Genomic DNA, 22,307 nt, shown 5'->3' on the forward strand with positions numbered 1-22,307 from the left:
TATAACATGATATATTTCAACTCATGAAGATCAAGTCTGAAAGGGCAATATGACTTGGGTCTGTGTGCTTAAAAAAAAAATCAACTGAGAAATTTATTAAAACCAACTGTAGGCAACTTGGGTTGGGGAATCTTATCATATCCAGAAATTCATAAAACACTTGAAAAAACAAATATTAATTTAATAATAAACATTATGGTCAGGCTGTTTTATTAAGGAGGCAACCACACATACAAGTTCAGCTATAGAAATGTTTGCAAATCAAACTTCATGTGATCTAAAAGGACCATGCGTAATGTCAAAAATGGATGTCTGTACATTCAATAAAAATTCAAACATACATAGTCTAGATCATACTAGAGTTATACAAATGTCTGGGGACACATGTATCTAATTTCCTTTCAAAAAAACTCTTTTATAAAAGTGATGTATTGAGATAATTTTAAAAAGTCTGACAATTATGAATGGTCCCCAGTTGTACAAAATGTGATTTCCAGGGCATGAAAACTGAAAAAAGTCAACTCTTCAGAGTGTTTTATATTATACAAACAGGTTCTGTAGAAAAATGATCCAGCAAATGCTTGAGTTAAGAATATTTATATTTTTTCCAATTTTTACACTTTTATTAACACACTTACAAAAAAATAACATTCAAACACTGAGAAAATTAAATAACTTTGGAAGCAGAGCTCATAGCTTTCTGCTTACATATAAGTGACAATTCTGGGCTGTTGGCACAGAAAAATAATCAACATTCATTAAAACCCTTACTACTATATATCAAACATAAGTTAAAATCATAGGCACTAGTTTATCAAATCCACATTTCTTCTGTAAGACTAACCACAGTGAATCCTTAGATTTTCCCAAACAGAAAAATTGGCAATACACAAAGGCCTTCTAGTAAAAAGGCAATTTTTCTCTTTAGGAACCTAAAAGCCAATAGTCTGTGGTAGTATAACAGCAGGTAAAATAATGCTTTACCCAACTCAGATCCAAATACGTTTTTAACAAGTGATGAAGTATTTTAATTAAAAAAAAAATAGACTTTTTTTTTCTGATGCAGCCATTTAAAAACAAAGTTAAATAACCTGAATACTCCTTTTGAAACAGATAATCTAACTTAATGTAATGGGTGTTTCAAATAGAGTTAAAATTCCTTGTAATTATTAGATTGCAGCATATTTTTCTTTTGCAACGTTGCACTGAAACTGAGACCTATTTTGTTTTGTGTACATATGGTTTTAAAAAGAGACAGTGGCTAGTTCTTTTATTTAGATTTTTACATGAGATACCCCCCACCCAAAGCAGATGCTTTATCTTCCTCTGAAAAGCAACATTTTTTAGTTCATCATCATGTCGAATTCTGACGCCACCCTTCCCTGACCCACACTCATCATCCTCAAATTCAAGGATGAAATTTCTTCCTTGCATTATACATCAAAATACATTAGCACTGGCAGTTTAAATCTCCAGCTGGATGTGCTAACTGAATGACTCCCTACTGGTCAAGCTAATAAAAAATACCATGGTTGTCACGGCAGAATGGGGGTCTTGGTTTTAAAATTTTTATCGTTCTCTCAACCTATCAACTTCGATGCTATCCTGAATATCAAAGTCTTTCATTTGTCTCTCAATTTCTTTTGCCAACTTACAGAATGTCTTTGACTAACAGGAAATGAACTTACGTTCAAATCTCTTAAAATCCTTTAGGTAACCTGATTGCCAATATTTCAAAGCCATTCAAATTAAGTATTTTAAAACAGACCTCACCATGAAAAATGAGAAGCCCACTGAAGAAAGTTTTAGTCTGGTAATTGTCTAATAAAACCGAAAAAAAGTGATTTCCAGGATATACACAAGGGCCACTAGAGAGCAAGTATTTAACAGGTTAGAGTCATATGTAGTGGGTTTCATTTTTTTACCAAAAATGTAAAAATTAACGTAAGGCAGAATCCAAGTCAAAAGGGACAGTATTTTCAAAGGAGGTTTTACACAGTTACCTAGTTTAAAGTGGATCAACTTAAGTAGGATTCAGCAGGCTATATCTTCCTACCACATAATAGACTGTTGTGTCAATTAATAATAACAATACAACTGTCATTACCAGAGATTTTGTAAGTTAAGTGCATAGATTTTTTCCCCCCCTCTCTCTCATGGCATGGTTTTGTTCCAGGTTGTAAGCACTGAGGCGGTGTTAGTTATACCAAGAATAAAGACACATACTACTTGCTCTTTCCGATCATGGAAACCTGCTAATAAAAACACGATCTCTTAGTTCTGTAACAGATATAATAGCATGTGAAGAAGGTGGCTTCAATAGCAAAGGCTATCTTTCCTGAGCCAGGAGCTATAAAGTTTAGAAAGATTGTACAACTGATAGTAAGCCCTTTTGGCAATCAAAACAAACATGCAGAAGTCCGATGTGTCAACGCAACACGGTGGACGCACGGTGTAACGTTATCTGGTGGTGGTAACAGGTGAGCTACATCCAAAACTTAAGATTAAACAAAATGACAATTTTTCTGATGAATCTGCAAAAAATAATTTACAGAATTCTCACGAATTTAGGTATCATGTTTGAAATCTCTAGGCTAGATTTCTTTCCATCCCCATCTTCCCTTCCATCTCAATTTAGTTTCTTGGAGTACTAGTGAAACACTAGTGAAACATTTTAGATAATTAGTCAGAATATTAGTTCTCATTAACACAAATATTTATTGATGCTATTTATACAGTAAATTAGGTTGAATGTAAAGTTTTGGATAGCTTGAATTCACCATTTTCTTGTGCACAAAGGTATTCTCTCATTTACAAATGGGCATTTCTCTTTGGCATCTGTTAGTTTTTTGCCCAGATATTGGCCTCTGTCAAATATTAAAAAATCAACTTAGTTTCTATTAAACAAAACTAAATGTGATTCCACGGAGAGTGATTGTATGATTACCAAACACATCTGATGTTAAATGTCATTAAAGTGCTGCTTGATCATCTCTGTCAGTTTGTGCTAATTAAGACAGAGAGGGCTGGGATCTATAAATCCCAAGAGTCTTATCTGAACAGTCTGCATATAAAAGTTGTCTTTTAGCCTGGTGAAGGGGTATCCATGAAGCTGTGGAACTCTGCATTCTCATCTTTGCTGGTCAATAACAGCCATCTTTCCAACTGTCATCTTTCATGCTACCATAGGTTTTAGGAGCTGGCAAGGATCTGAAATAAAGCAATTTTATACAGTGATTTGTAAGGCTTATGAAACATTACCATACTATCTCCCACATATATTAATTACTTTGCAGGTGGCATTCTGATCCAATGAAGGCTGTTCCAGGGGACTACTGAGATCAAAGCTCAAAACAGCCTATTAGCACAATTGTTCCACACTTGGCATTTCCAACTTTCCAGGTGACTTCACTAACATCTTTTTGTTAACACAGCTACTATAGTAAAAGAAAGGAAAAGACTGTCTCATCTCTTCCAACAGCATGGATCACCAACATTTTAATTAATTAATCTGAGGGCGGCAGAGTGATGAATGTGACAGCAGAGACTTAATGTCACCATCACTTAGAGAGCAAAATGACGTAGTGCTTAAATGGACTTTTAAATCAGACATAGAACTGAAAGCCTTGAGTTGTGTAGTCTTAGGCAAATTACTTAACCTCATCAAATTTCAATATTCTCCTCTGAAAAATAGGGATAATAACAGTTTAATGTTTGTTATTATAATGTTTAATGTTACCGTAAAAATTCAATAAGGTACATGTAATAAGTTATTTAGCACAGTGTACAGCAAAAAGCTGTTGTACTCTACTACTGAATTCAGAAATGTAATACATTTATCTTAGAATGAATGATATGGGTAATTCATTTTAAATGCTTATAAGATGAAAGCCATTTTTTCCCATGCAAATAAATATTTAAAGTTTAATTATGTTTGGACTCCTAAGATTTCTGATGGTGATGTAATCACATTCCTGAAAGGCAGATACTACAATTACACAGATGCATGGTTCCCAGCCTGGCTGGCCTCAGAATCACCTGAAGATTCAACAGATAAACAAAATAATTACTGACAGATTTTGGCCTTCATACTAGATCTACTCTCTGGGGGTAAAACTTAGACCTCTACATTTACATAAATTCTACAGAAGATTCTGAATTGTATCAAAGTTTGAAAACCACCCTCCTAGATTATACTCAGATTTGGTAGCTATAAGTTTTATCTTAAATATCACTCTAGGTTCTATCTAATATGCTTCCTTACCTTTACCGAATAACATATTCAAAATGAACAAATATCACAACCAAATGGAGTGGTTCTAACAATTTTTTCTAGGAGTTCTCACAGATGCCTAATCAGGTTAGGCATTAGGAATTTTAGCTGACCAAAGTGGAATGAAACCTAGTGTCTTAAGTGACGATTTCTTTAAAACAACAAAGTAACGTTTTATTCTAATTCTGCTAAGACTCTAATGGGAACCCATTAGGACTCTCTAGGTTTGCTACCACATGCAGTGATGAATGTAATTCCAAAGTACCCACTTTCCGATGCTCAAGATTGTTGAAACAGAACATCTGTCACTTACCTGCGAACAGGCTGTGCAAGTTTGCTGCGAGGCACTGGTATACCCCCAGCAGAAGGGGCACTGGGTCTGGGCAAGCCACTTCTCATTGCGGTTGTCCCTGCAGGTCTGGTTAGAGTAGTGCTGTTGATATTGTTGGGAGGATTTGCTGGGACTGTGTTCTGAACCATGGGAGGCCCAGGTGAGGAGGTGGTCTGTGTGAGCTGTGTTGTTTCTTGGCTACCAGGAGAACCAGAGCCATGGTTACTAAATGCTTTTACTGGTTGCCGGAGAGCCAAAGGAGATGGTGCTGCAGGGGAGCGGAATTTGCCTGGAGAAGGTACTGCAGAATGGCAAAGAAAAATCAATGTTTTTAGTAGTAACTAAGTGTAAGCGAAACAAGTGTTTTATATTACACTAATGACTAGGCCACCAGTACATCTGTATTCACGAAAACTCGCTCTACAGAAATGCAAGGAATAAAGAATATTTTTGGGCTAACGAAACAAAACAAGATAACTGGTAAGTCCTAAATAACCAAGTCCTTATTCAGAGGACTGCAACTATCCTTCATGACAGTGTTTTAACTATGCCAGCTAGGAATCCACAATACCAGAAGAGAAAAGAAGAGAAAAGCATTGCAGGATTCTATTTCACTACAGCCAACTAGCCTGGGCCATATTCTAGAAATGAAAATGGCTGACTACCACATTGTTGACCAGAATTTGAAACATACTCTCCCTTCAAAAAACCATTCACGTAAACACGTATCAAGTATCTGCTGGCTGTACCTCAAAGTCCTATATCACCTACAAGTGTAACTTAAGACTTGGAAAGAAAACATTAAAAACAAAACAGCTTCTCCTGTTGTGCTTCACCAAGTAGAGAAGTTATAAATCTAAGGGCATATCAAGATATGTATGAAAACACAGGTTAAAGATGGTACATTCTTCTGGAATGTCAATTCTGTAAGTTAAAACAGTTATAAAACAAATACTGATACATGAAAGAATAAAACGGAAAATTTACATTAATTTTTAAGCCAAAATAGGACTACAAATGAATTTTATTATTGTGGTTGTTCCTTAACATTTTATTTTTATTTATTTTTAAAAAATATTTTATTTGAGAGAGAGAGACAGCGAGAAAGGGAACACAAGCAAGGCAAGTGTGAGACAAAGAAGCAGGCTTCCCGTGGAGCAGGGAGCCCGATGCAGGGCTCAATACCAGGACCCTGCGATCATGACCTGAGCCATAGGCAGACGCTTAATGGCTGAGCCACCCAGGCACCCCTGTTCCTTAATGTTTTAAGTTCAGATCTCCTAGAGGACACATTCATCATTCCCTGTTTATTTGGTTTGGCTAAGTCACCTCTAAAAGGGCAACAATTTTAGTTTCTTCAAATGTCCATGAATGGCTACACACAATGTAAATAAAAAATATTACGTTGACCTGATTATCTAACAAATAATTCGGGAGGTGAAGAGAATAGAGATGCGGAAGGAAAGAGGGAGAGCTGGATCAGAGGCAGAATCAGGTCACCCTATTCTCTCTCAACCTCCATTAGTTCGGGGAGGACATGACTGAAGGAAAAACCTTGGTCTTAAGACTGCAGAAATGGATTATTCCACATAACTCCATCTTCCTCACGTCTACTAATCTAAATGGTATAGGTAACAATAAGGCCTGCCACAGTAGTGGGTGGGAAAGGAAAAAAATGGATGAGTCTGGCCACTATTTTCTTCTGCTCTATGAGAGAAAGAAGATAGGATACACTTTAGCTTCAAAACTCCCAAACAGGGGAGATTCCTCTCTTACCTTCCTTTCAGTAAGGTTTTTTATACATAGCCTTCTTCCTTCCCAACTCATCTTCCTTGCCTTCTATTTGATCAAAGTCCCAAATGTCAGCATCTCTGTACTTTATATTAGGCCCCAGTACTTGCTGGGCTCAGATGATCTCTGCTTGGCTCCAAAAACTCTATAGAGCCATGGTTCTCAAACTTGTACAACAAAATCCCAAGGAGCTTTTAAAGAAGAATATAGAAACCCAGTACCACCTCCAGAAAATCTAGCCTAGAATGGAACTCAGATATTTATATTAAAACCACCACAGGAGCTTTAAGCCATGATGGCAAAACTGGGAAGGGAGCTACCTTCCTACTTGTAAACACTTACACAAATGGAAAAAATATATACAAAACAGTTTTCAAATATTGGACAACAGGCAGTACAGAATTATAATTCCTGAGAAAAGGAAAATAAATATGATGAGCCCTGTGAGCACACTGGCTTTTTTGCGGGGGGAATGAGATACTTTTCGGAATGTAGAGCAAGGAGGAGGATCCTGAGCAGATCAAAGTTATCCTGCTGAGCTGAGAAGACAAAAGTTGGAATTTGAGAAGCAGAGTACCTTAGAAGAGGGAGCTGCTCCAGAAGACCTCTGTAACTCAGCTGAGCAGTCTGCCTGAATCTTTAAATATCGTGCTATGCATATACCAAGTGAAGTTCCATGAGACTGAGCAAAGGAAGACTGAAACACTGTAAACTAAGCAAAGCCTATGACTTGAAAATATAATAAGTTAAATTTGCAAAAAAAAAAGTGACATATGAAAAATAAGCCAACAATAAAAATAAAATGTAATGTTAAAAGGTACTCAGCTATTCCAGAACAATAAAAGACGAGGGAGAAAACAACAAGGATCTGAAGGGACAGTGAGAAAAACTGAGAGACGGCAGATTTTAAACCAACCATATTGATAACTGCATTAACTATGAATAGTAATCACTCCAATGTAAAGGTAATGATTGCTCATACCCACAAAAAAGAAAGAGCAACATGGTATCTAAAAGAAACATATTTTAAGAGTCTCATGCTCTACCGACTGAGCTTGCTGGATGCTAAAAGAAACACATTTTAGAGAGGACTTTCCAAGATGGCAGAGGAATAGGAGACCTTAGTTTTGTCTGGTCCCAGGAATTCAGATAGCTACCAAATCATTCTAAACACCTGTGAACTCAACCAGAGATGTAAGAAAAGAATTGCTGCAATTCTACAAACAGAAAAGCGACCACTTCCTGCAAGAATGACAAGACAGAAAAACTCACCTCAAAAATGAGAACAAGAGGCAGCACTGACTGCCAGGGACCTAATCAGTATGGATATAAGTAAGATGTCGGAACTAGAGTTCAGAATAACGATTATAAGGATACTAGCTGGACTTGAAAAAAGCACAGAAGACACTAGAGAATCCCTTTCTGGAGAAATAAAAGAATTAAAATCTAATCAAGTCAAAATCAAAAAGGCTATTAATGAGATACAATTAAAAATGGAGGCCCTAACTGCTAGGATAAAAGAAGTAGAAGAGAGAATTACTGATAGAGAAGACAAAATGATGGAAATAAAGAAGCTGAAAAAAAGAGAAACAACTACTGGATCATGAGGAGAGAATTCAAGAGATAAGTGATACCATAAAGCAAAACAATATTAGGATAATTGGGATCCCAGAAAAAGAGGAAAGAGAGAGAAGGACAGAAGGTATACTAGAGCAAATTATAGCATTGAACTTTCCTAATCTGGGGAAGGAAACAGGCATCCAAGTCCAGGAGGCACAGAGAACCCCTCAAATCAATAAAAATAGCCCAACACCCCAACATGTAATAGTGAAACTTGCAAATCTCAGAGACAAAGAGAAAATCCTGAATGCAGCCTGGGACAAGAGGTCTGTAACCTACAAGGGTAGAAACATAAGATTAGCAGCAGACACCTGGCAGGCCAGAAAGGACCAGCATGATATATTCAGGGTGCTAAATGAGAAAAATATGCAGCCAAAAATACTTTATCCAGCTAGGATGTCATTCAAAATAGGAGTGATAAAAAGCTTCTGGGACAAACAGAAACTGAAAGAATTTGTGATCACCAAACCAGCCCCTACAAGAAATATTAAAAGGGATCCTTTAGGCAAAGAGAGAGCCCAAAAGTAACACAGACCAGAAAGGAACAGAGACAATATACATAAACAGTCACTTTACAGGTAATACAATGACACTAAATTCAGATCTTTCAATAGTTACTCTGAATGTAAATGGGCTAAATGCCCCAATCAAAAGATATAGGTTATCAGGTTGGATAAAAAAGCAAGACCTATCGATATCCTTTCTGCAAGAGACTCATTTAGACCCAAAGACACCTCCAGATTGAAAGTAAGGGGGTTGAAAACCATTTATCATGCTAATGGACACCAAAGAAAGCTAGGGTAGCAATCCTTATATCAGACAAATTCGATTTTAAACCAAAGACTGTAATAAGAGATGAGGAAGGACACTACATCATAATTAAAGGGTCTATACAACAAGATCTTACAACTGAAAATATTTATGCCCCTAACATAGGAGCAGCCAATTATATAAACCAATTAATAACAAAATTTAAGAAACACATCGATAATAATATAATAATAGTAGGGGACTTTAATACCCCATTCACTGCAGTGGACAGATCATCTAAGCAGAATATCAACAAGGAAACAAGGGCTTTGAATGACACACTGACCAGATGGACTTCATAAATATATTCAGAGCATTCCATCCTAAAGCAACAGAATACACATTCTTCTTGAGCACACATGGAACATTCTCCAAAACTGATCACGCACTGGGTCACAAATCAGGTCTCAACTGGTACCAAAAGACTGGGATCATTCCCTGCATATTTTCAGACAACAATGCTTTGAAACTGGAACTCAATCACAAGAGGAAATTTGGAAAGAACTCAAATACATGGAGGCTAAAGAGCATCCTACTAAAGAATGAATGGGTCAACCAGGAAATTAAAGACAAATTAAAAAAAAGTCATGGAAACAAATGAAAATACAACTGTTCAAAACTTTTGGGCTGCAGCAAAGGCAGTCCTAACAGGGAAGTATACAGCAACACAAGCCTTTCTCAAGAAACAAGAAAGGACTCAAATACACAACCTAACCTTACACCTAAAGAAGCTGAAGAAAGAACATCAAATAAAGCCTAAACCCAGCAAGAGAAGAGAATTAGTAAAGATTAGAGCAGAAATCAATGAAACAGAAACCAAAAGAACAGTATAACAGATGAACAAAACTAGGAACTGGTTCTTTGAAAGAATTAATAAGATCGATAAACCTCTGGCCAGAGTTATCAAAAAGAAAAGAGAAAGGGCCCATACAAATAAAACCATGAATGAAAGAGGAGAGATCACAGCCAACACCAAAGAAATACAATTATAAGAACATATTATGAGCAACTATGTGTCAACAAATTAGGCAGTCTGGAAGAAATGGATGCATTCGTAGAGATTCATAAACTACCAAAACTGAAACAGGAAGAAACAGAAAACCTGAACAGACCCATAACCAGCAAGGAAATTGCAGCAGTAATCAAAAATCTAACAAACAGTCCAGGGACAGATGGCTTCCCAGGGGAATTCTACCAAACATTTCAAGAAGAATTAATACCTATTTTTCTGAAGCTGCTTCAAAAAACAGAAATGGAAGGAAAACTTCCAAACTCTTTCCATGAGGCCAGCATTACCTTGGTCCCCAAACCAGACAATGACCCCACCAAAAAGGAGAATTACAGACCAATATCCCTGAAGAACATGGATGTAAAAATTCTCACCAAAATATTAGCCAATATGGGGACGCCTGGGCGGCTCAGTCTGTTAAGTGGCTGCCTTCAGCTCAGGTCATGATCTCACAGACCTGGGATTGAGTCCTAGGTCGGGTTCCCTGCTGAACAGGGAGTCTGCTTCTCCCTCTCCCTCTGCCTCTCCCCTGCTCATGCTCACTCTCTTGCTCTGTCTCAACTAAATAAATAAAAAATAAATCTTTAAAAAAAAATTAAAAAGTAAAAGAAAGGGCAAGAACGATATGATCCTCTCAATAGATGCAGAAAACACATTTGACAAAGCACAACATCCTTTCTTGATTAAAACCCTTCACAGTGGAGGGATAGAGGGAACATAACTTGGCATCATAAAAGCCATACACAAAAAGCAATGAATATCATTCTCAATGTGGAAAAACTGAGAGCTTTTCCCCTAAGGTCAGGAACATGGCAGGGATGTCCACTATCACCACTGCTGCTCAACATAATACTAGAAGTCCTAGCCTCAGCAATGAGACAACAAAAAGAAATAAAAGACATCCGAATCAGCACTCTTTGCAGACGACATGATAATCTATGTGGAAAACCCAGAAGACTTCACCCCAAAATTGCTAGAATTCATACAGCAATTCAGCAAAGTGGCAGGATATAAAATAACTGCACAGATATCAGTTGCATTTCTATACAATAAGACAGAAGAAAGAGAAATTAAGGAGTCGATCCCATTTACAATTGCAGCCAAAACCATAATAAGATACCTAGGAATAAACCTAACCAAAAAGGCAAAGGATCTGTACTCAGAAAGCTACAGAACACTCATGGAAGAAATTGAGGGAGACACAAAGAAATGGAAAAACGTTCCATGCTCATGGATTGGAAGAACAAATGTTGTTGTTGTTGTTGTTGTTTTTTAAAGATTTTATTTATTTTTTTGACAGAGATAGAGACAGCCAGTGAGAGAGGGAACACAAGCAGGGGGAGTGGGAGAGGAAGAAGCAGGCTCATAGCAGAAGAGCCTGATGTGGGGCTCGTTCCCATAATGTCGGGATCACGCCCTGAGCTGAAGGCAGACGCTTAACCGCTGTGCCACCCAGGTGCCCCGGAAGAACAAATATTGTTAAAATGTCTATGCTACCTACAGCAATCTATACATTCAATACAATTCCTATTAAAATACCATCAACTTTTTTCACAGAGCTGGACATGGATGGAACTAGAAGGTATTATGCTAAGCAAAATATGTCAATCAGAGAAAGACAATTATCATATGACCTCACTCATACGTGGAATTTAAGAAACAAAATAGAATATCATAAGGGAAGGGAGGAAAAAATTAAACAAGACGAAACTAGAGAGGGAGACAAACCATAAGATACTCTTAACTATAGGAAACAACCTGAAGGTTACTGGAGGGGAGATAGGTGGGGGGATGGGGTAACTGGGTGACAGACATTAAGGAGGGCACGTGATGTAATGAGCACTGGGTATAAGACTGATGAATCACTGAACTCTACCTCTGAAACTGATAATATGCTATATGTTAATGAACTGAATTTAAATATAAATACATACACACACACACACATTTTAGACATAAAAACATAGGTTAAGGGGCACCTGGGTGGCTCAGTTGTTAAAGCATCTGCCTTTGGCTCAGGTCATGATCCCAGGATCCTGGGATCCTTCTCCCTCTCCCACTACCTCTGCTTGTGTTTCCTCTCTCACTGTCTCTTTCTGTCAAATAAATAAATAAAATCTTAAAAAAAAACCAAAACCACATAGGTTAAAAGTAAAAGGACAGAAAAAGATACAACACATAAAACCGATCATGAAAGCGCTGGAATGTCTATAACAACATCAGAAAAAAAGATTACCATGAAAGATAGAGTTCAATTTAAGGGGGTTTATTCAGAAGAGAACATAAGAATTCCAACTGTGTATATCCAAAAAGAGATATACAAAACAGATGAAACAAACTGACATAACTGAAAGCTGGGGGAAGAAGTCTACAATTAAATATTTCAACACTACTCCACTCTCAGTAACTGATAAAACAAATAGGTAGAGAATCAGAAAGGACACAGAAGACAAACACCACCATCAATCGAATCGGCTTGACATTTATAGAACACTCTACTCAACCGATCACGGTTCCAACTTTCATCAGCAGGTGAATGAGTAAACAAACTGTGATATATCCGTATAATAAAATACCACTCAACAATAAAAAGGAGTAAACTGCTGATACAATTAGGATGGACTCTAAAAATTATGCTGAGTGAACTAAGTGCCAGATACAAAACAGCACATATCGAAGACTCCGTTTATATTAAGTTCCAGAAAATGCAAATCCAATTTGCAGATCAGATATTTGCTTGAAGTTGGAAAAATTGACTGGGAAGAAATACAAGGAAACTTTTGGGGGTTATGGAAATGTTCTGTGACTTTACTATATTGATGGTTACATAAACACGTGTGTGTGTTTAAAGATTTATTTATTTGAGGGGCGCCTGGGTGGCACAGCGGTTAAGCATCTGCCTTCGGCTCAGGGCGTGATCCTGGCGTTATGGGATCGAGCCCCACATCAGGCTCCTCTGCTGTGAACCTGCTTCTTCCTCTCCCACTCCCCCTGCTTGTGTTCCCTCTCTCGCTGGCTGTCTCTATCTCTGTCAAATAAATAAATAAAATCTTAAAAAAAAAAAAAGATTTATTTGAGGGACAGAGAGCAAGCACGCACAGTGGGGAGGGGCAGAAGGAGAGGAAGAAACTCCAAGCCAACTCTGGAGCACAGAGCCTGATGGGACGCTGGATCTTAAGACTCTGAGATCATAACCTGAGCCAAAACCAAGAGTTGGTCATCCAACTGATGGTGCCACCCAGGTGCCCCATGAATGTGAATTTTTGCTGAAATTCAAATTGTGTGTTTAAAATTCCACCTGAATACAGCTGACTTTAAGAAAACTCCATAAGGGACTCTATAGTAAAGCCAAGGCTGAGAATAATGGCTTTTGAATCAATCATGTCCCGGTCCCCAACAACTGTTACAGTCTCCTCTGGTAGAAAACTAAAGATGTCCACAGGGCCTGAGTACCCCTGACTTGCAAATTCCACAATCTTCACAGATTTTTTTTTTTTAACCTTACATAATCCCTATTACCCTTTCTATAGGTGACTATAAATATATTTTCTCAACTCCATTGTCTATACCCAGCCTCGTGTCCCTTGCCAGACCAGTCTCTACCCAAGTTGTTTCAGTGGTTTCCTGAAGGCTTACTGGATAACTAAGGCTCCAAGGCTCTAATTCATCTTGCCACTACCTGAGGGTGCGGCCTGGACATCTTCCTTCTAGTACCAACTCCAAAAAGGCCATCTTCAGTCCTAGCTTTTCCCACAGTTGGTAGTCTTTCAGCCAGGGTTTTGTTTTTGTAGGAACACAGGTTTCTGAAAGGAGCAAGAACAGTACAGTTCAGAGGATCCTAAGCTTCAAAGAGTATTCTGGGAAAGTCTAGCGAGTTGAGGAAAGATGGCATGAGGTCAGATTAAGAGATGCACTGAGACACTGTGAATGACAACCTGTTAGATGAGAAGAGTCCTAGGCTTCCTTCTTATGGTGACTGATTTAAAGCCCATGGTGAAATTAGGCACTTATATTAATGAGGCTAAGACTGTTTCTTTTTTTTTTTCAAAGATTTTATTTATTTATTTGACAGAGATAGAGACAGCCAGAGAGAGAGGGAACACAAGCAGGGGGAGTGGGAGAGGAAGAAGCAGGCTCATAGCGAAGGAGCCTGATGTGGAGCTCGATCCCATAACACCGGGATCACGCCCTAAGCCGAAGGCAGACGCTTAACCGCTGTGCCACCCAGGCGCGCCAAGACTGTTTCATTTCTACATGACAATCTTATACGTACTGGAATGTATCTATAATGCTTTGAATGTCTTACCCAAACCTTATCTTGAAAATGGGCTTTGCAAAAAGCATCTTTTCCTCTGGAAAAACTTCTGACCACTTTTTGAGCGATAATAGTAATACCAGGGAACTGACTGTCTCCTGAAATTTTTTAAAAATGTGAATCTCAGACTTCCACTTGGGAAAATGGGATAGATGTATTTTTTCCCTATTTCTCCCACTTAAATATAATTTAAAACCCTGGGCATGATATATACATCAGACATAAGAAAATTCTGATGTGGAGGGGGAAAAGGAAGACTGCCTAGGGAACTTGTGACCTAAGGGATGACATGATAATGAGTTGCTAGGGTTTTCTTCTTGCTACATATATCTCAAATTGGAGCTGAAGAAGCTGGCAACCTGGAAAAGCCATAAGGTGTGACAGAGAAAAAAAAGCCTGCTTTCTCTAGCCAAAGAACTAGGAAAAAAAACTTTTAGATGATAACTATTCTATTCCAGCCAAACACCACAGAAAAATTGTAACCCTACTCTCACCCACACCAGCAAGGGCTTGTGGGGTATCTGGACTTCTGTTCTTGTGAAGTTTAACAAGGCGCCCCAATATCTTCTCCAGGAAGGTGTCAGAGAAGACAGTAATCAGATGTTCTTTCCTCTGCTCATGGGTTGGTGTCAGAGGAGGTCCAGTAAAGAGTCAGGCCTTTGATGACTGCTCAGTGGTAATAAGATCACCTCCATCACAGCAGGAGTGGAGACCAAGTGGGGAGCCAGAACTCCTACGTCCACCCACCTGGCCCCCTCCCTTGGGTGCCAACAAAGACTGGAGTAGAAAACCTGGGCTTCCAGCCATTGCACTACTGGGTGTTTACCCCAAAGATACAGACGTAGCGAAGAGAAGGGCCATATGCACCCCAATGTTCATAGCAGCATTGTCCACAATAGCTAAATCGTGGAAGGAGCCGAGATGCCCTTCAACAGATGACTGGATTAAGAAGTTGTGGTCCATATATACAATGGAATATTACTCAGCTATCAGAAAGAATGAATTCTCAACATTTGCTGCAACATGGACGGCACTGGAGGAGATAATGCTAAGTGAAATAAGTCAAGCAGAGAAAGACAATTATCATATGATTTCTCTCATCTATAGAACATAAGAACTAGGATGATCGGTAGGGGAAGAAAGGGATAAAGAAAGGGGAGGTAATCAGAAGGGGGAATGAAACATGAGAGACTATGGACTATGAGAAACAAACTGAGGGCCTCAGAGGGGAGGGAGGTGGGGAAATGGGATAGACCGGTGATGGGTAGTAAGGAGGGCACGTATTGCATGGTGCACTGGGTGTTATACACAACTAATGAATCATCGAACTTTACATCAGAAACCAGGGATGTACTGTCTGGGACTAACATAATATAATAAAAAATCGTTAAAAAAAAAAAAAGAAAAAGAAAACGAAAACCTGGGCTTCTATTTCCACCTAGCAGTAATGAAATGCCCCCAAGCCTCATCCACCAAATGCCTGAGTGATGTCAGAGAAAGACACATAAAGCCAGAAAAAACAAAACCAGAAACATAGTATCAAAAGAAAACCACACACCATATCTCTCATGAATGCTGATGTAAAACTCCTTAACAAATTACTAGCAAATAGAACTCAGTGATATATGTATCTCTCATATACCATGGTCAAGTGAGGTTTATTCCAGGATGCAAAGTTGGTTCAAAATTTGAAAATCAATCAATGTCATCCACCACAATAACAGGCTAAAGCAAAGTCACATGATCACAACTACTGACGCAAAAAAGCATCTAACAAAATTCAACACATACTCATGATAAAAATTCTGGGAAAAATAGGAATGGGGAAACCTGAACTTGTTAAAGAACATTTATAAAAAATATACATATAATATACTTAATGGTGAAAGACTGCTTCCCCTCTAAGATAGGAACAAAAGCCAAGATACATGCTCTTACCACTCTTATTCATAGTGCTGCAAGTTCTAGCTAGTGCAGTAAGCAAGAAAATAAAAGGCATATAGATGAGAAAGAAACTGTCTTCATGATTGTTAATCAAAAATCCCAAGGAATCCACACACACAAAAAATAGTAACTTCTTAGAAATACTGAGTTCAGTAAAGTCACAGGATAGAAGATTAACATATGACAATTGACTATATTTCTTTATGGCAGTAATGAATGTACAGAAATCAAAATAAAAAATGCAACACTACTTGCATTGCTCCCCAAAAAGAGAAAAGAAATATTTAGATGTAAATCTAATAAAACAAAACTCAGCAAGCAAATTTCAGCAAATATCACAGGGCAGTTGTGAAAATCAAATGAGTAATATTTGTATAAATAGTTGGCAAATGTATAACATTACACAAACTGTAAGGCATACTACGTCTGTGCCTTCCTTATGTAAGGAATATTGGAGCCTTTCAGCCTGTTGCAGATGAGTTCTCTGGGAGGATATTCAACAATGCCCCTCAAGACAGTTGTCTCCTAGGCCATCCTTATAAATTAAAATACAGGGACTAATTCAGCTTTACTGTCCAAGTTAATTATGACGGTACGTTATAATTTCTCTGTACTCATTTTGGATACTGAGAATTGCACTTGAATCAAGGCATAAAAGGAAGCTGTTATCTACTCTGAGAAAGAATTAGAACTCTATTTATAAAACTGACATATGACTAAGAATGCTAACCTTGGTATTTAAGTTAAGTCACCTCTGAAATGAAGTGATGGGTAATATGAGGATCCCTATTTTTAAAACATTCATTTTTTGTCTTTTAATAAGCATTTAATAAAAATGGTAAGCTTTCTAGTTGAGGTTTAGAAAATACAACAGGCACTTTAGAATGGGAGAAACTGAGTAAACCGTATACTGTTTTTAGCTTGATAAATATTCAGAGAATGTTTTATAAACAATATATCTCAAATGTAAATGGCAACATGAAAAAACAAAGATACTCCAAATAGTTGTCTTCACAGTTATGTGTCCAAACTATAAATTCCACTAATTGTATAACTGCTAAAAATATGTAAATATCAAATATATAGTTTACAATAAAAATATACACATTGTCAAATACTGTCCACTATGACTAATGGGGGGAAAACATTTATTAAAATAGATATGCCATCCAATTATTTAACAAAGATTAAGAACAAAAACACTTGTTAACTCTCCCTTACTATAGTAAGTTACATTATCCCAGTTACTCAGTGGTCTATGCACCATCAAGGATAGTAAGAGGTTACTAACATAATAAAGACTTAAAAATAAGTTCTGGTTATTAAAGACTACAGAGATGACGTAAATATGATTCTCTCATTATGGAGTCAAAGAATCCTTGCTACAAGAGTTGCTAGTGACTATCTGTACCCAACTTTTCACTGTGTAGAGAAGAAAAACTGCCACAACCACAGAGATCAACTGAGCAAATAAACAAGAAAATCAGAAGTTGAACCCACATCTCCTGATTCCCAGATTGGTATTCTTTACTGGGATCTAAAAAAGAAACACCTCTGGGAGTAGAAGTTAAAATGTTATTTTCACCATTTTTATTTTCAACTAGACTCAGAATGTACGTTTGTGGGGCTACTAACCTGGGCAGGTTTCATAAGACATGATACCAAGGCCTATTAAATTGGTAAAGGCTTACAAGTAATCACACACACAAAATTAACAAGGCATAGAAGGCTTTGATTTCTTCTTCCATTACTATACATGACTCACCATTATTTTTGTAGGCACACACTTATCATGAGATTTATTAAACATAAGAGGCAGAAGATCCCCCTGGGAATGGGTTTCACTATTGTTTTTCTTCCCTACATACAAAAAGATTGAGAGATATGAATAAATAAGCTACTGGCAAATACTTGCAGCATTAGCATTTTCAAAACGGGCAAAAAGTGGAAACAACTCAAATGTTCACAACTGAGAAATGGATAAATGAAATGTAGTATATCCATACACTGAATATGTATCACAATAAAATGGAACAAAGTACTAAGATATGCTGTAATATGATAAACTTCAGAAACCTTATGCTAAACCAGTCACAAAGATCACATATTATAGGATTCCATTTACATGAAATGGCAGAGGCATAGGTAAAACCAGAGACAGAAAGATTAGTGGTTGCCAGGGGCTGGAAGGAGTGGAAAATGGGTATGATATTTCTTATAGGGGTGATGAAAATCTGTAAAGTCAAAATAATTGAGCAGCTCTGTAAATATACTAAGAAACACTGACTTGTACACTTTAAAAGGATGAATTTTATTTATTTATTTTAAAGATTTTATTTATTCATTTGAGAGAGACCGTGAGCAAGTGAGAGAGCACAAGCAGTAGAGGGAGAGGGAGAAGCGGGCTCCCCTGCAAGCAGAGAGCCTGACTTGGGGCTCGATCCCAGGACTCTGAGATCATGACTTAAGCAGAAGGCAGCTGCTTAACTGACTGAGCCATCCAGGTGCCCCAAAAGGTTGAATTTCATACATAGACAAGAGGAACAAAGGTAAAAAATCAGAAAATAAGCAGCCATATTTTTTTAACAGTTTCCCAAAACAAGAGGGATCTCTACAGACATAAAATCAGAAAATCTTAACTGACGCTTCTTTCTAAATGTTTAGAAAAACTAATTCCAAAGAAAAATGGGCAACAGAAAAGGACTGAGACCAAATCTCATGTGAAGTTACTATTAAAAAAAGAAAGGAGCGGAGTAACATTTCTACTAATGGTACAACCTTGCCAGAAATTGTGTCCATCATGCACACATACACAAAAGATGAAAATTATAACCTAATATTTTAAATTCTAAGAATATTTAAGAAAATGATAAATGATACAAAAGAACATCATAAATCAGAATGGGAAACATTCAAAAATGAAGTGATGGAACACAGAAAAGAACTGGACATAAATCACACTAAAATGAAGTCCAACATAGAAAGAACTCAAGAGTCACCACACGATAGATAATGCTTTAAGAGAAATAGGTAATGAAAAGAAACTTTTATAGAACAAGAAGAAATGAAGAAAGATGGAAAAGGATTCAAGGGAAGGCAACAGATACAGAAGACAAGCAAAGAACATCCAACATTATGTACAACAGGAGTCCCCACAAAAACAAAAGCCAAAGCAAGAGAATACTAAAAACTGTAATTCAAAAGAATTTGTCTGAAATTTTAAAATATGTGCAATTCCATACTGAAAGAACACACCACCTATCTGGGGAAATCAACTCAAAATGACCAACATTAAGATATATTCTCATAAATTATTGAACTTTAGGGGTGCCTCAGTAGCTCAGCTGGTTAAGTGGCTGACTCTTGATTCTGGCTCTGGCCATGACCTTGGGTTCTTGGGATCGTACCCCATGTCAGGCTCCACACTTAGTGGGAAGTCTGCTTCAGGATTCTCTCTCCCTTTGCCTTTCCTTCACTTGCTCGCTCTCTAAAATAAATAAATCTTTTAAAAAAATAAATGATTAAACTTCAAAGGAAAACAAAACATCCTTTGGACATCCAGATAAAAAACCAAATGAATGTAAGAGAAATTAACTTTTTATTTCTGACAAAAATGGAGTAATATATTTAAGACACTCAAGGAAAGAAAATATTAGCCAAAGATTGCATATTTAGCTAATGAATTTCAAATATAAAAAGGGTGGACAAACTGCCATCAAGACACAAAAATGGAGGGAATGGATATTGCTCCTATCACTCCTTTTTAAGGAATCTACTAGAGAATGAGCTTCAAACAAGAAAAATGATTGGTGAGATAATAATGTACAGACTGATGGTAAGCATTAAATATATATTTAAATGTAGAACTAAGACTAAATAAAAGAGTACAAATAACTTCAATCTGATAATGCATATGCAGTGTAACTGCTAAACAAAAAAAGGAGCATATGCAAAAGGTTTTATAGACTATTTTCAGTAATCATATTGTATGGTATGCTATGTTTTCCCCAGATTTTGTGTGTAATATGGGATAAAACAAATTGTTAAATATTTCAATTCTTTCAGTTAGTGAGAGACAGAATTCTCAGAGCAAGACAAAGGAGATATAAATTAAGAGATTAAGTAATTACCCTTAAGCCCTGAATTTGAATAGAAAGTATCAGCATGAATTCATTAAGGCATTCAATCTTAAAAAATACACAGACACCAATCTATACATATATTAACTAGCTCTAGTAACTAAAAAAAACCCTAGGAACAATGACCAACCCAGTAGCAATTAATATGGCTAAAAACTCAGATTTTGGTTTTGAAATACCATTTCCCATCAAAGGAAATCAGGACTTTTGGAGAAATGACTAAATCCAGGTCTGAGGCAGGAAATGTAGAAGATGTGCCTATCCTGTCATACCAGTTAGCAAGAATTTATTAGACTACTACAGTTGTGTCAAAAAGACTTGAGGGCCAACTTGAAGCTTCCACCAAAGCTGGGAAAATATCCAGAATGAATCAAAACACATAAAAAATGTTTGAATCTGTTAAGTTCATAATGATATATATTTAAGAAAAATATGGGTCACCTTTGGAGGATGGTAGACCGTCAATTTATTTTGTAACTGGTAAATATTAGTGAGAAAGAATAAGCATTTATTCAGAATTTCCTAATGAAAGTATACTGCTGCATGAGCAAAGAATAAGGGAAAGTTTCTCTTTATTTTGACCAAAAAAAAAAAAAGGAGTATTAGAATTGAAATAAACCGATTCTGCAATACCCAATAAAGTAAGGATATAGGCATTAAGCATCAATGACTGATAATATCACACACAAGAAAGAGGAAATCTTGCATGAAGCAGTCTCGCCCCAAACAGCAAAACCGAATCCAGTTAAGCACCTAGATCCAATGACCAATTTATGGAAAATACAGAGAAATCTACTAAATGACACCATGGAAAAGATATCAGCAAGATCCACCCTGTGGATCTACATCCTCATGTATACGGCAAATGATCTGGTGGTTTCTTCAAACAAACTTAACAAGGGGGAGTACAGAGCTGGAAGAAAACTATAAATCAAGAGAAACGTAAAAAGACATATGTTAAAGTGGCAGAACTACAGTTTCATTTCTAGGATGGTAAAAATTATACAAAGAAGTAAGGAAGTGATTGCTATAAAAATTCAGAAGAATGGCTACTCTGGGGGAGTGGGTCAAGACAGGATTGTGTTTGGAAGCAGAGAGGTAGTTTCTGAAGTAGCAAGTTATAGTCTTCTGATATGAATGGTGATCACTAAGGGGCTGCCTTATAAAGAATTCGTTAAGCTCTCTATGCATTATATGGTTTTCTGAATTTGTGTTGTATTTTAAAATAACAAAGTTTAACTAAACATTTATAAATTAGAACTCCTTTTAAATTTGTTAATCCTAAATTCTTAGAAAAATGCACTAGAGTTAATATGAAAGGACAAGTCAGAAAGTTCTACAATCTCAGAATATGGAGAGGAATATTTTAACAAGGTTAATGTATAACTTGAGGGGAAAACTAGAAAGTAAAGAAGTGCACTAAGCTACAGATTTACTATTATAAAAAGTGTTTCCTCTAATGGTAGCAGCATTTTTGCCTTATCTATAAACTTGGGGGCTAGGAAAGAAAAAGAATAAAATGAGGTTAATTGAAATTGGGTGATCTTGGAAGGCATTTTAGCTCTAACTGCAATTTTCTAAAACGCAGTCAGTTTTTAATCAGAAAAGTAAAGGCACAAATTTCAGAGAGGAGAAAATTTTGATCTAGGACTTTTTCTGCAAAAGAAATTGATAGATGTAGCCAAGATGTAACTAAAGAAGAAAAATAGATCTTGGAAAATCACAAAGGACTTAACTCTAAATGTAAGCAGAATCTACTCAATTATCATTCCAAAAATAGCATGAAATGGTTAACAGGAATTTGTATGTTTGGAGAGAGCCCTGTGCCCTCTCCTTCCCATTCTCTCAATTTTATATAATAAAATCATGGGAACGGGAGCAACTCCTATCATTTTAACTGTATCTAAAAACCCCATACAGCAGAGACTGGCTTTGACCACAACTATAATAGAAGAAAAAGTAAAGAGGGACTAGACATAGAGGAGGGAAGGGGGAAGGATGTAATGAGTGTATCTTGTTTATGATAAAGATTCAATAAACAGTTGTTAATGAAAAGCAAATATAAGAAATTTTAA

At 36.9% G+C, this 22,307-nt stretch overlaps 1 protein-coding gene across 2 annotated transcripts in view; it reads right to left on the bottom strand.

The window, feature by feature from the left end:
• Positions 1 to 581: 581 nt before the first annotated feature.
• Positions 582 to 22,307, bottom strand: part of SLAIN2 (SLAIN family member 2) — a 78,060-nt gene continuing 56,334 nt past the window's right edge. For both annotated transcript variants that reach the window (XM_045815851.2, XM_045815850.2), the window contains 2 exons: positions 4,587 to 4,905; positions 582 to 3,210 (listed from right to left, as the gene is read on the bottom strand). In XM_045815851.2, the coding sequence (XP_045671807.1) occupies positions 3,144 to 3,210; positions 4,587 to 4,905 (386 nt within the window). In that variant the 3' untranslated portion in view covers positions 582 to 3,143. The remainder of the gene's footprint in view (positions 3,211 to 4,586; positions 4,906 to 22,307) is intronic.

This window comes from Ursus americanus, chromosome 8, assembly GCF_024610735.1.
Source record: "Ursus americanus isolate L20-20 chromosome 8, mUrsAme1.1.p, whole genome shotgun sequence".
NCBI classification, from domain to species: Eukaryota; Metazoa; Chordata; class Mammalia; order Carnivora; family Ursidae; genus Ursus; species Ursus americanus.